We start from the raw sequence: 14,597 nt of genomic DNA, 5'->3' as shown, positions 1-14,597 counted from the left end.
AGTAATGCCCTTTTATCGTCACCTGTCTGCTGGACACCTCTTAAATAAATCATTAGACTCACCTGTGGTTGAATGCCTGTTAATTCAAATTTTGCAGTCTTGTGTGGGTTTTCTCCTACGACTATAATTGGGGTGTACTCATTTTTACAACATGGGCTTGAATGAGTTTTTAGGAAAATCATTTTTTGTGTGTGTGCAAATTAACAAATCTTTTTTTTGCAATCAGTGGCCCACATTTATGGCAGTATTTTGTATTATAGCATCTCATAGAAAATGTTGATTCTGAAAGAAAACTAAAGGTTTTCTGACAAATGTAAAGGGGTGTACTCATTTATGCTGCTGAGCACTGTATATTCCAGCTTGCTACCACACTTGAGTCTAAATAAGAACAAACTTTCACACATTAAGCAAACATAATTCTTATTCAGCAGCACGGTGGCACGGTGGTTAGCACTGTTGCCGCACAGCAAGAAGGTCCTGAGTTCAATTCCAACATCAGGCTGGGGTCTTTCTGTGTGGAGTTTGCATGTTCTCCCCGTGTTTGCGTGGGTTCTCTCTGGGTACTCCGGCTTCCTCCCACCGTCCAAAGACATGCAGCTTGTGGGGATAGGTTAATTGGATAATCCAAATTGTCACTAGGTGTGAATGTGAGTGCGAATGATTGTCTGTCCCTGTGTGTTGGCCCTGCGACAGACTGGCGACCTGTCCAGGGTGTACCCCGCCTCTCACCCTATGACAGCTGGGATAGGCTCCAGCGCCCCCCGCGACCCTGAAAAGGACAAGCAGAAGCGAATGGATGGATGAATTCTTATTCATTTGTCACACACACACACGCCCATGTAACAATACCAAAGCGGTTACATGCCTGTGGAAGGACCAGTCAGTTCTCTATGTTGGAATGAATTCATGTTATTTTTAGCTTGAGGAAACAGAGTGCAGAAAACCCCAGTGACTCAATTTAAGTACCTAAAACTGAATGTTTTGTAAGCTTACAATAGACTAGGCAGATTGATAATGTGAGTGCCATGTATGTTTTTTTGTGGTCACAAACATCTATTTTATCCCAGTAAAAATCCAGACACAGCCAATGTAATTATTAAATGATATAATCAAACCAAGTGCACTACTTCCAACCCCTTTGTTCTCCAATGTGTGCCTTTTCATTTGTGTGCCTTTCTCTTGATAGTACTATATATATCTCTTCCAGCTTTCATGAGTGGAGAGAAATGGTAATTTCACAAGTTAACCTAACTGGCACATTTTTGGACTGAGGGAAGCTGCACCTGAAGAGAACCCAAGCAAGTCATGGGTGGGTGGGTTGGGGGCCGACACAAACTCCACACAGAAAGGCACCAGACTAAATTTGATAACTAGATAACCCTAATCCCAGGACCTTCTACTGTGAAGCAATGGTGTTACCACACTTCCACCATGCAGTGTTGGGGTCAGATGCGTAGAGCAAGCTGTTCCAGAGTTTACTTGTAGCTACAGCAAAGTTCTTTTTGTTTTAATCTGCTTCTGTATACAACCACAAGCATCTGGTCAGCTGACCTCAATGATTTTTTGAAAGCAAAAAGTTAAACGGAAAGGTAACAACTTCAAGCCAGTACAAATAAACCAGGAGGGGTAAAATGTGCATGTGTGGTTCAAGATACCAGCTTCAACATTTTGCAGCTATCCGAGACAGCCTAATGGTCAAATAAAAGCTGTCAAAAATAAAAAGCCTGGATGAAATTAAGGCATGGATCACTTTCTCAAAACAGCACCTGAGGATGACTAAAAGGGAAACATATCTGCTAGCAAAGAGACTTCTGACAGCAGTCGAAAGTTCAACATGGATGGATTTGTTTTGTTTTTCATGTTTGCGTGAAAGCAGTTTGCAAAGAAGCACAGGTCAAAGCAGCTTTTTCCATTAATGTGTTACATTAATAATTGTACAATACTGCCTTGCCGTTTTTGCTAATATTATTTGTCGAATATGTATGTCAAATATATAAAAAGGGATTTTTTGTGACATAAAAGTGACACAAAAAGTGACAATGATCTTTGGGAAACAAGTCATTTCTCTGCTTTCGACATAATTCTTTCGTAAATCATATTTTCTACATCCTGTTTATGAATCAAGAGAAACTTTCTTTAAACAAATTGTGAAAAGTTTTAATCGCCCGTGTTCATGCTTTGCTGTCGCCAGTGAATATTTGGACAGGTAAATTGTTGAGCAAATAAAATCAAGCAAGGCTACTGCGCACCGCACCCCAACAGCAAGGATGCAGCTATGGGTTTAAAATGAGAGCTCGGCTTGACCTTCAAAGTGCCAGCAGGGAGACTTAGTTTAAAACGATTATTAAATTCTTTACTTTATCAGGCTGTTTATCTTAATCTGTCTTAATAACCACTGGAACCAAGGCAGAACATTCGTTTTGCTTTATTTAACCATAAGTATGAAATTACTTAAGTATGAAAGTACTTAAATAAAAATGTAACCCACGTAGTTATTAAATTGTAGTTAAACAGACATATTGCTGTTTAAGACTAGGAGTTATTATTAGCCTATTAGATTTTAATCCCGTTCACTCTCACGTCGTTGTCCAAACTGGAAAGTTTTAATTGCGAATGATGAATGGCGACATCTTCCTTCCCCGAGACTGAACAATAGGAGATGGCCTTACCTTGATTAGTTACAGGCATTGTTCCGAGCTGACTCAATGACATGATCTACCTGTCTGAGATGTAACCTCACCTGCAGGCAGTGGAGGAATTTCAGTACACTAAGATTAGCACAGATTCTCAAAGATGGGCAGCTTTTTTCTTTTTCTTTTTCTTTTCTTTTCTTTTCTTTTCTTTTCTTTTCTTTTCTTTTCTTTTCTTTTCTTTTCTTTTCTTTAAGATCCTGGTCGCCACATAGACAGGCGCACATTCATTTTCGAAAATTATATACTTTCCTCTATTTACAATCGCCAATTTAACTTGATAATACATGAGTTTTGCAGAAATTGTGCATCTTACTTTAGCTTATGTGGTTGCGTGGCCACGAGAAAAGTTAGTATAGGCCGATGTGTAGCAACATCAATGTACATGATGGTTTTTATTCACCGTGCACGTGTTGGATAATTACAGAATGAACATAAAAACACACAAACGCAAATTTTGCAACATGACACAATTTTCCTTTTGTTGGACATTGACTAGTAGGATAAACAATACGAATGTAAATGGAAATAAGAATATCCAATATCCTTTTAAATTCGCAAAGTAACTTAACGTATATACGGTCACTGCTTGTGTTGACTGGGAGATGTTTTAGTTTATTGCAATTCTTAGTATGCAGGAAGTTGTTTTCTTAGTTCATTGTTTGTGCGCATTGTCATTAAATCTGGAGAATGTTTGTCTGGCATCGCTTATTGCTTATCTGACACCATCGTTTGACGAGCATTGTGCAAAAAATTATCGTTGACTGAAATAAAATAAAAAGCACACAAAACGGTTTCAAGTTTATACTTTACCTAAAGCAACATTTGGATGCTACGTGTTACACAACAGAAATCGTGCATTTTGTGCAGCGGTATGCAAATGTGATCAGCTTTTTTGGTTTGGTAAAAACAACCTGACCCAAGTGTAAGGACCGATGTGAGAGAATAAATGGTGTACACTACAATCTGTATATCCATGATAATACAACACTTATGGTGAAATGTTGTGTTCTCTCAAAAATTATTTAATGGAGACACAAACAAATGTATGAATTAAAAAAGTAAAGACACTTATTTGTGAGGTTTTTCTCCCTCGTTTTAATCAAAACGCTTTCAATTATTGGTATTATTTTGAAAATGTTGTTCTTATTCTTTAATACCATGACTAAACAAAGGAGGAAGACCCGCCTGTAAAGGTGACGGTCAGGAAGTAAGAACGAGAAAATTCCGAGCAAAATTCCTGCCTGCAGATGTTGCATGGGATGACGCACTTGTCCACTGGCCATATAAAACACCTGAGCAGCGCAGACTTCTGACAGCTGCTGGTGGATGCCACAGGACATCAGAATACAGAAGGTACATGTCTTGTACACACACACACATGTAACAATAGAAAAAAGGTTACATGCCTGAAGAAGAACCAGTTATATATATATATATATATATATATATATATATATATATATATATATATATATATATATATATATATATATATATATATATATATATATATATAATTTACATTTTATTCTACTTTTTTCCTCAGAGATGAATCGGTTTCTCTGCCTTCTGGCTGTGGGCCTGTACCTGTGCTTGCAATGCCAGGTCAATGAAGGTGAGTACTAACTCTGTCTTCTGACAGCAGCATATAACGTTTGATGCATTCCTCACTCAAGTGAAATGATCACATGGTTCTACCATTTGCCTTAGATATTTTCGAATTAATTTATGAGATGACAAAGAAATGTAAAAGTTTTATGCTTCTTCTTCTCTTCTGCATTTATATCTGTGTGTAACAAACATTTTCATGCAATAAGCAAAGTATCTTGCAGTCAGTGAAGCAAGGAGTGAATAAAAGCAAACATTTTCTCTTTTTTCAGCACATTTGAGTCAGAGCTTCATTGAAAACACTGTGATGGCAGCAAAGGCAAAGGTGGATGCAGCCTATCGTTATTCAAGGCAACAGTGAGTCTCCAGACCTCTTAAACTACAGCTAAATCTTCAGACCCTGAACCAATGGGCACAGCAAAAATCAAAGTATTTTTCAAGGTATCCTACTTGAAACTTTAACAAATATGAATTCCTCACACATCACAGGAGCTTGGATCGCGTGAGAAGAAACGCACATTACGCTGATGTTGTGCGGCTAATGAAGCAGCCCAGAGGAGCATCCCGCATTGCTGTGCGCTCTGCTGATTACCTGGCTAATTCTTTGCAAATGATCACCGAAAGTCTTGAAAAGCGTCACAAGCGCTCCATCAATGCCACAGGTGTGTATTTAAAAATGTTCATTTAAATTTCAATTGGTAAATTTTCCATTTTACTTAAATGTTGAAGTTAATTATTTTTCATCGTCTGTCTTATTCAGATTTGATCTCTAAGGAAAATCTACAGGCCCTCATTGAACTGACAGGCTGCTCTCCACGTCGCCGCATCCCTTCTTGTAGGACAACTCAAAACTTGCACACATATCGCACTGCAAGCGGTGTGTGCAACAACATGTGAGACAATCATTTATCATTTCCAGAATAATTATTTCCCATTTTGTCCTGACAGTGATGCCTATAATTTGGGACTTGGGTGAGGTCTTTTGTTGGATGTTGTTTATCTTTATACAATATAGTGTATCTGCTTCTCTCATGTAGGAAAAACAGCCGCTGGGGAGCCTCCAACACACCTTTTCTCCGCTTTCTCCCTGCTGAGTATGAGGATGGCACTTCTACACCTAAAGGCTGGACCCGTGATCAAGAAGTGAACAATCACATTCTTCCCCTGGTAAGACACTTTAGAATTTCATCTTTACTGGGCACACTCCAAAATGCTCTAAAGAAATATGTTCATGAAGCCTCTCTACACAGAATTCATTTTCTACACCCTCATACACAGGTGAGAGAAGTGTCCAACCGCATTTTGCCAACACCTACCGCTGACGTGCAGAGCGATCCACTCTACACTTTCCTGGTGACAATCTTTGCCCAGTTCACTGATCATGACCTGACCTTCACTCCTACTTCTCCTTCCATTGCTTCATTCAGTGACGGCATTGACTGTGGAAAGACTTGCACGCGCAGAGAGCCCTGCTTCCCCATTGATGTCAGTGCCACTGCATTACTCAGGGAAATACATATTTGCATTCAAATGCATGCAGAGTGAATGCTGAGTGTGTCTTGTCTTCCAAATAGATTCCTGAAAATGACCCCCGGTTCGGCAGTAATTCAGAGGATGAGTGCATTCCTTTCACCCGCTCAGCACCAGCTTGTGGCTCTGGAAACACTGGCTTCAACTTCGGTGCAAGCACAGTCCGCGAACAGATGAACACTCTCACGTCCTTCCTCGATGGAGGTGAAGTCTACGGCTCAGACGACGCCAAAGCTCACTCCCTCCGGGACCTCACCTCAGATAAGGGTCTTTTGAGGGTCAATGACATTTTTAATGATACCGGCCGTGAGTTATTACCCTTCAGCTCTATGAGTATCAACATGTGTGCCACTCGAGCTCGCATTACGAATAACTCAAATGCGGAGGAGGTGCCTTGCTTTTTCGCTGGTGAGTACCATCAAATACACTGACTTTCAAATATCTCAAGTGCACACAGCCAACAAGACTTGTTTTTTCCGCTCTAATATCATGTAATTTTAAGGTGACGATCGCGCCACTGAGAACAACGCACTGGCCGCTCTGCACACTGTCATGTTACGTGAACACAACCGACTCGCACGTGCTCTGGCCTGTCTCAATCCACAGTGGGATGGAGAGAGACTCTATCAGGAGGCTCGCAAGATTGTGGGCGCCTATCTCCAGGTTAGTGAGGAGCTAGACTTCCTGAAGTATTTTAATTACACTCATTATTCAATTACACTGCTGAGTTTCTCTTTGGTCTTTTAGGTGATGACATTCAGAGACTTCTTACATCACATTGTTGGTCCAGACGTCATTGCAGAGCTGCTGTCCACCTACCCTGGCTACGATGAAGACGTGAATCCCGGGATCGCCAATGTATTTGGCGTAGCTGCCTTCCGTTTTGCTCACCTGATGATTCAGCCAATCATTTCCCGTCTTGATGAGCAGTACGAGCAGCACCCTGAATACCCCAGCGATCTGCTGCACAGAGACTTCTTCACACCATGGAGAATGATCTTTCAAGGTAGAGACGAAATCTTTAACTTTTTAGTTCTATCGTCGAGGATTTTCAAAACTGAAATGATTTTGTGTGTTTCTCAGGTGGTGTGGACCCTGTCATGAGAGGGCTAGTGGGTCGCCCAGCCAAACTGAACACTCAGCAGCACATGATGTCTGAGGAACTGACGGACAGGCTGTTTAAGTTCTCCTCTAGGGTGGCACTGGATCTGGGTTCACTGAACATGCAGAGAGGAAGAGACCACGGAGTCCCTGGTATTTGTTTAATCTTTATAAATATAAGTATATTCAATCTGACAAGAGAGAACTGCAGTCCTTAAATATAAACCATAAACCTACTTTTTTGATTCATTTGATTGAGTATGTTTGATAGAAATTACTTGCTACAATAATCTTTATTTTCTTTCTTTATGTTATTTTAAGGTATTTTTTTACTTAGTTATTTAGCTAATTATATATTATTCATATTATTTGTACTTCTATTGTTAATGAAACTTTGCAATTTCATTTTTTTCTTTAAAAAATTCCTATCATTGCATGTCAGTAATCAGTGAAGGACTTTAAGCTACTCTACCTTGCATGGAAAGTACTATACAAACAGTCAAAGGAGCTTGCAAAGAAAAGCGTCTGGACTTCTTTAAGTTACAAACACATTTTGATAGATTTTTTTGACTGATTAATATAATTAAGTTTGCTTAATCATTCGAGGCCTCTGATGAACATGCATAGAAGATGAACTGTCCTAAACTGTGCTTAATCCTTTTCAGGCTACAACAAGTGGCGCAAGTTCTGTGGACTGTCGCAGCCACAAACTCTTGAGGACCTGGCTGCAGTGCTGAACAATACAGATCTGGCACAGAGGCTGCTGAATCTCTATGGCACCCCTGACAACATTGATGTGTGGCTTGGAGGAGTGTCAGAGCCATTTGTCCATGGAGGACGAGTGGGACCTCTGTTTGCCTGCTTGATCGCAACTCAGTTCCAAAAGATCCGTCAGGGAGACCGGTAAGCAGAAGGAAAACAAAGCGAACACTGTTGAGGCTCAGGGGGCTGTGTTAGCCTTACTGTTGGATTTGGTCTTTAAACTTTAAACGTTGTCCCATTTCAGACTTTGGTGGGAGAATGATGGAGTCTTCACTGAGGCTCAGAAACGGTCACTGAGGCAAACATCAATGGCTCGTATAATCTGCGACAATACCGGTATCACTGAAGTCCCTGAAAACCCCTTCCTGTTCCGGCCTCGAGGGAATGGCTACACCCAGTGCGAGAACATCCCTAAGTTCGACCTCAATCCATGGAAGGAGGGTGGTGAGTCCTTGATGTGAAATTAGACTCCAGACAGTCAGTGACATTGGATTATTTAGGAAATAATTATTTTTGCTTATCTTGCATGTCACTAATCAGTGAAGCACTTTAAGCTACTCTTAAAGGATTTTGGACATACTGATTTTTACCTTTTTTTTTTTAAGATTCAGATGAATCTTCAAGTTCAGAAGAAGATCCAGGTAAACCTCTCACTTATTGTTCTATATTATATTGTCCATGCATGTTCAAATTTATATTAAAGTATTACATGTAGCTTATATTCAAGTTTACAGGTTATTTCGTTATAATAGCACTTATGTTATTTTTCAGAAACAGAACCACCTTTTACCCCTAGCCCCCCTGAAAACCAACGGAACATTGCTTTCTCAATGCGACTTGGCAGCAACTCCCCCAACGCTGGCAATCCAATCATTTTCCGTGAAGTGATCTACAATGGACAGAACGGCTACAACACTCAGAATGGGATCTTTACATGTGAGACCCCGGGTGTTTATGAGTTTGAGTTCAGCCTTACGATTTTCCAGAGGTCTGCCAATGTGGATCTGGTGCGCAACGGGAACCGGATTCTTCACTCATTCACCACAAAGCATACCGGTTACCTGATGGCCAGTGGAAGCATTTATGTTCAGCTTGAGCGTGGTGACAGGGTCTGGCTGGTTGCTCGTAACAGTGCCAATGGCATCACTAGTAACAGCTACTTCAACGGGCATCTGCTATTTGAAGTGTAGGATGTTTACTAATAGACAGCATCCTCACAACAATGCCCAGTTTTTTTTGCATGTCTTTTGTTTAACTTGCACCTTTTAAAAGGCTGCCTTTAGGTTATGATAATTCTAACTAACTATTATAATCATTTTGTAGGTTACTAAGATTAAAGTGACCCCAATCTAAATCCCTTAACCTCCTTGACCTGGCGTCCACATATGGGGACATCACATTTCGGGTTGTCTAGACCACAACACTAAATTTTGCTCTTTCAAATGAGCCATATTGCTCAAACAGGCACCATTGTTGTTTCTCATTTTGATTTTGTACTGAGGAAAAATGCTGCTGTGTTCAGACACCAAATAAAGAGTTCAATTATGACACTACAAATCTCAAATAGCAAAGAGAAATTTAAAATGAAAGAGTTGGGGTATTAGGAGGTTAAAGATAAAACAACTGAAACATGCTGTGGTTAATATGTTGCACTCTTTAAATGTTTTAAAGATTTTCATTTAATGAAGAAATATGTACAATCCATTGATACCTGTGCTTGCAAAAAGGGATGAAGAAGTTTGTTGTGAAGATTCATTTTAATCGTGAATGATTTGTTCAATCTTGTCTTTTAAATTCCTGAAGATTTATTGTTTTTCATCCTTTTCCTAAATCACATAAGAGATATTTCAAAGATCATGCATTTATTCATAAACATTTATGACTTTCAGTTCCTAATAAATGAAAATTAAAATGAGCAACTAGATGTTTTCTTTTGATCCGTCCAACTCTGAAAGTCAGAGCTGAATGCTCCATGCAGACCAGGAGATGGCGTTGTCGTAGAGGCTTTTAAATTACAGGAAACTAGGCAGACGCGCAACCACGTGGATCAAATTCACTGACTTTACTAGAATGTTGTGATTATGCTGATTCTTGAGTTATTTTAACTCAATCTGTATGAAAATAGATGATTCTTTAAAAACATAACACTTAATTTCGTTTAATGTTTCCTTTAAACAGTTTGAAAGTTTGTGATAGTTTCATTAGAACAAAGAAACAAAGCAGATTGATCTTTCAAAGATGACTAAAGCAAAAGAAAATATAATATATTCTGGCGGTATTTATCCCCGTGTTTCTGAAGAGATGAACCCAATTCAGTAGTTGGTAAATCCTTTTCAAAGCCAAGTTTCTCTTATTGTAAAAATAAATTATCTAAACTATTACAGATCATAAACGCACGCTCCCATGAAGTGGTCCGCATTCAAAAAGGGGTTTTCTATTATAAGTTCATGTCAGAATTTGCAGCCTGACAACAAGTACAAAATTTCTCAAATAAAGAACTCAAATCAAATTTTAAATAGGAGGTACGTTATCGACTTAATTTACATAAAGCACTTCACCACTTTGAGACTGAGAGTTTAAAAGCATTCTTTAATCATTTGTTTTACATTTACTTATCGCAAAGGTTTGGAATAGTTCTTTTGTTTTGTTTTGTTTTGTTGTTTGTTTTTGTTTTTTACTTTCAAAGGATGCACATTTTACACTTTAATGAGCGAAAGTAAAATAGCGTTAATGCAACACCCGTGCATTTTACACTATTAAAAATTTTCATCTCAATTTTCATCTCAACTGCAGATGTGTCCAAACATCTGCAGTGGAGATGAAAATTTTGCAGTAATGTGTTGGGCAGATGTTAACTGCACTGATATCATGAAGCCAATTTGCAGTGAAAACCCATTTTGATCAAACAGCCTATAACAGTCATGTGGGGGATTTATTCAGATCTTCGCGCACAAACAGACGGTCTTCTCTCTGTGTTATTGAAACTAGCTATGGACCAATCCCTGTTTTCCATTTGGCTTGCAATATTTTATTCTATATAGGGGAGACCGGGGATAGTTGTAACATTTTTGACATTTCTGTCTGTAAATTGGAGCTCGTTTAAGGTAGTGGATTCAAAATGTAATGCAAAGTATTTACATGTCTCTGCTATTAAATAGTGCAGCTATTTTCTCTGCAGCACAATTACCCATTGCATGGTATGGTCTCAAACACGAAGAGTGAAATGTTACAATTAACCCCATAGTCTGGGTTAGTTGTAACATATCCTGGGGTAAAATGTAACACAATGAAATAAGGGTACTAACAAAACATTAACGTGTAATCTTTGTTTATTCAACACATGAATGCACTTAGAGCCATTTATGTAGCTGTGTGTGTGTGTGACAGAATGCAGAAATCTAGCTTTTGAACATATCCCAACCCCCCAAAAAGACAAATTATGGAATTTTCTGCAACTGAATATTTCATTAATTTTGGTTGGTCTTCCTTGAGTTTGGCCTCATTGGCTCAGTGGGCATTATAACCTACAGCTCTTGCACCAATTTTGAACATAACAATGAAGCTGAAAAAATGTAGTTGTTCACCAGCATCGCAATTCCATTACTTTTTTATCATGGCTTACCTTGGTGTGGTTTGCAAAGTGCTTCAGAAAGATGAGGAAATCTGTTTCTTGCCCCCATCCTGATTTATTTCCACTACCAGTACTTCCTACTGGTCCATCTCTGACACAGTGGTCTGCATAATGTATGTGTGGGAACACAAACAGTGGAGGAATTGTGTTGCCAATGGCATTAACCGCATATACAAATGCGACCAGTGAACCTCTCTCTGCTGATGTCGTTGCCCCAACTTGTTTAATATAAGTTAAAGTAATAGTGTGGTAAGTTGTAACATCTGCATTATTGTTACAACTGACCCAGACTCCTATAGCCATGAACTAGCTAACATTACAGCCAACGGCTAAAACATTAGCACTAAAGACCTACACAGAATACATCCCCATAGACATACAAATAACATAATTTAAGTTTGATGAGTTTAACTGCAAAGCAGATAATGCTATTACAAATTGAAATAAAGTAGAAAAACTTACTTTTTGGCATACAAATCACTTTTTTTCATGTTAAATTGTCTGTGTTTGACAAAATGTGCTGATTTTTCACATGTGATAGCAGAACTGAATTGGGCATGCACAGGATGAGTCACATCATTTGAAACTTAGCCCTGATTGGAGAAATTGGAAGTGTTACAACTGACCCACGTTACAACTATCCCCGGTCTCCCCTACAAACATTAAACAGAACTTAATCCGAATGCTTGGGGAAACTTTAGCTGGGTGATGTGCTTAAGGAAAGAAAAGTGGCCTCAATTGCAGATGCCGACACTTCTCCCGGGGATCTGCGTCCTTTCCTAAATAAATAAACAAACATATAGCGATCGATTAGGGACGTGGAGGGTCGCATTAGCTCTGTTGTTTTCTGCACAGTGGAGAGGAGGGACAGAAACCAGCTGCAGCGTCTGCGACTCCCCCTTACGCACAAGCCACGCCCCTCCTGCCCTCCCAGGACACGGTGCCATCCGTGCAGAGTGGATTTGGTTGTCCCATGGGAGCAGGGGAATTCTGGGGAGGACGAACGGCACACGATACCCCATTGTTTGGTTTAGCAGTCACCAACCCCCCCTCTCCACACCTCTCCCCAGCTCCTCCCTAAAACGCACGGCCTGACCGTCTCAGTGGGTTAAATTGATTAGAAAGACGTTTGCGGTCTGACTAATCCCCCATTCTCGCTCCGGCTCCCTGCTTCACCGAATTACAAAAGCCACACATTTAGAAAGTCTTGCGGGTTGCGATAATCGCGGCCGAGCCTCTCACACCTGCGGGGCTGAAGAGTCGGGGCAGGCCGGACAAGTCAATACTAGACGAACTCCCAAACACACAGGTTACAGCAGGAAGATTTCGGTTAATGATCTGCATGGTCTTTTTCTTCTGTTCAATTCTCAAGGTGCACAAAAGCCTAAAACCATGAACATTAAATTATAATCGACAATACTCCTGTACAGTAATTTAAGTTATTTTCCATTTATTTGGAGGAACTTTTTTTCTCAATTATAGTTAAAATCGGTTTTCTTAAAAGAGTCAATAATACAATACTTTTTTAAAAGTATTTTTGAGGATTCTTTATTGACTCCATGCACATGTAGAGGATTTTCACAGAAGAGCTTTGTGTCATCCTCTTATCATTTTTTTTGCCTGCATTTAAAAATTTCGAGATCCTCCCCTGCTTAACTTTACACGTGGCCCATCACGATGACAAATTCTGTAGCACTTACACCAGAGGAACTATTAAAAACTTGTCATTTAAATAGTAAACAAATAGATCGTTACACGCACACACACAAGCATACAACAAAACGTCAATTCCATACAATCTACATCTTAACATTTAAAGAGCACATCCTTGTCGTTTCCTTGAGATCTACAGGAATTTTATCTTTCGCCTCTGTGTCATCATGTATAGATTTTGTCATGGTTTTAGGGTTAAGTAGAGCTGTCAGTCATTTTAGGAAAAGTGTGTGAGGGAGACGGCGACAGGGCGGAGACTCGCCAGCAGGATTCCCCAAGACTGCTTTCATAATTGGGGGAACATCTGACTTTGTCCCGCGCTGGCAGATGGTGAGCTGAGGCGCGATCCAAGGGGGGAGATTTACATTCATTGTCCAGGCGCACAAACTCCACATAGAGACAATAGTCTCGGTAAGGGGCAGAGAGCCCGCGTTGGGGGGGGGGGGGGGGGGGGGGGGGGGTAACTTTCCCTTTCACAGCCAGACGAATGGAAGCGGAAATTAATTTTATTCCCCCCCAAATGTAACCCAAAAGCATTGGACATACAACCCAAATTTGACTTTAATGAAAGTAATAACAGATCAGAAAGCACGAATGGTAAAATGAACCCATCAGCACTGTGCTTGGTTTCTTTAATATGAGCCAGTAACGAAATCATCAGATGGAGCAGCAAAGGAAACTTTGTCAGACTCTCAAAACTCGTAAGTTCATGTATTCCATTTTTTCTGCGGACTACAGAGGATGGTAATCATGTTTGTTAACAGCATTATTTGTAACGGGTCTCATGACTAGGTTGGATTTGTAGAGACAGTCTGTCGTATTGATTAAGAGAACTCATTTCGGGCACTGTCAGGCAGCGCTTCAAACGCCAATCAGAGTGCAGCGTCGTCGGCTGCTGGCGGAGATTGATGGACCAACCAGACGGCCATTGTTGCTGCTGACACTGATGCGATGCGTCCTCAGCGGAATCACCGCGTTCAAAGGAGCAGACGGTCGAGCTGCTGAATGCGTGCCTGTCGAGAGCGCACTTGTGTTAAATGTTGACTTGAATGAATAGACCAAACAGAACTGGCTGTACGGGCTTTTAAGGGCAGTATAGCTGCGCAGCATGTACAAGACAATCTGAAACCAAACGCCAGTAATTGTTTTTTAAATACACAAAAGCGCCCAGAAATTCTTAAAGTGAGCAAAGTTTTTTTCTTTCCCCCCCTAACGTAACCTTTCACGTACCTTTTAATAAAAGATTTCGATGACTACACTCCTACTTCTGCCACACACACAAAGAAAAAAAAAGTGAAATATAGTATACACACTAAATTCTTAAATTAACACCGTTTCTTCATTATAAATGTTTTATTGTGGTTTTATGTGATTTTTATCTAGGGAAACTTCTCTGTGTTTAAAAAAGTTTGCTGCTGGAGTCACAGGTTGGATGCTGAATCTGGCAGCAGACCAAACAAGGGATGCACTTTGCACCAATGAGAGCACCCATTTCAACAATCCCATATGGCATCGAGGCCCCGCCTCCACGCCCCATCCCAGCTGAGGGTCTCATTCAT

The 14,597-nt window shown here is 40.1% G+C and overlaps 1 protein-coding gene across 1 annotated transcript; it reads left to right on the top strand.

The window, feature by feature from the left end:
- Window positions 1-3,932: 3,932 nt before the first annotated feature.
- On the top strand, window positions 3,933-9,609 carry LOC113034311 (eosinophil peroxidase-like). Its single transcript, XM_026188764.2, has 15 exons — window positions 3,933-4,046; window positions 4,240-4,308; window positions 4,574-4,658; window positions 4,791-4,963; window positions 5,062-5,194; window positions 5,339-5,468; window positions 5,580-5,786; window positions 5,876-6,239; window positions 6,334-6,494; window positions 6,579-6,837; window positions 6,915-7,085; window positions 7,598-7,835; window positions 7,939-8,138; window positions 8,300-8,335; window positions 8,466-9,609. Exons 2-15 carry the CDS (start codon window positions 4,242-4,244, stop codon window positions 8,882-8,884), a joined length of 2,643 nt encoding a protein of 880 aa, XP_026044549.2. The 5' UTR covers window positions 3,933-4,046; window positions 4,240-4,241; the 3' UTR covers window positions 8,885-9,609.
- The last annotated feature ends 4,988 nt before the right edge of the window (window positions 9,610-14,597 follow it).

This window comes from Astatotilapia calliptera, chromosome 12 (assembly GCF_964374335.1).
Source record: "Astatotilapia calliptera chromosome 12, fAstCal68.1, whole genome shotgun sequence".
NCBI lineage: Eukaryota > Metazoa > Chordata > Actinopteri > Cichliformes > Cichlidae > Astatotilapia > Astatotilapia calliptera.
The sequence above is the reverse complement of the archived record's forward strand: the minus strand, read 5'-3'. Positions and strand labels throughout refer to the sequence as shown.

What these genes read in the sequence shown, in the direction of transcription:
- LOC113034311 (XM_026188764.2), top strand. Translation starts at nt 4,242, where the DNA reads ATGAATCGGTTTCTCTGCCTTCTGGCTGTGGGCCTGTACCTGTGCTTG. An exon ending in AGCCCTGCTTCCCCATTGAT is followed by an intron (nt 5,787 to 5,875) that starts GTCAGTGCCACT and finishes TCTTCCAAATAG; the next exon opens with ATTCCTGAAAATGACCCCCG. An exon ending in AAGATCCGTCAGGGAGACCG is followed by an intron (nt 7,836 to 7,938) that starts GTAAGCAGAAGG and finishes GTCCCATTTCAG; the next exon opens with ACTTTGGTGGGAGAATGATG.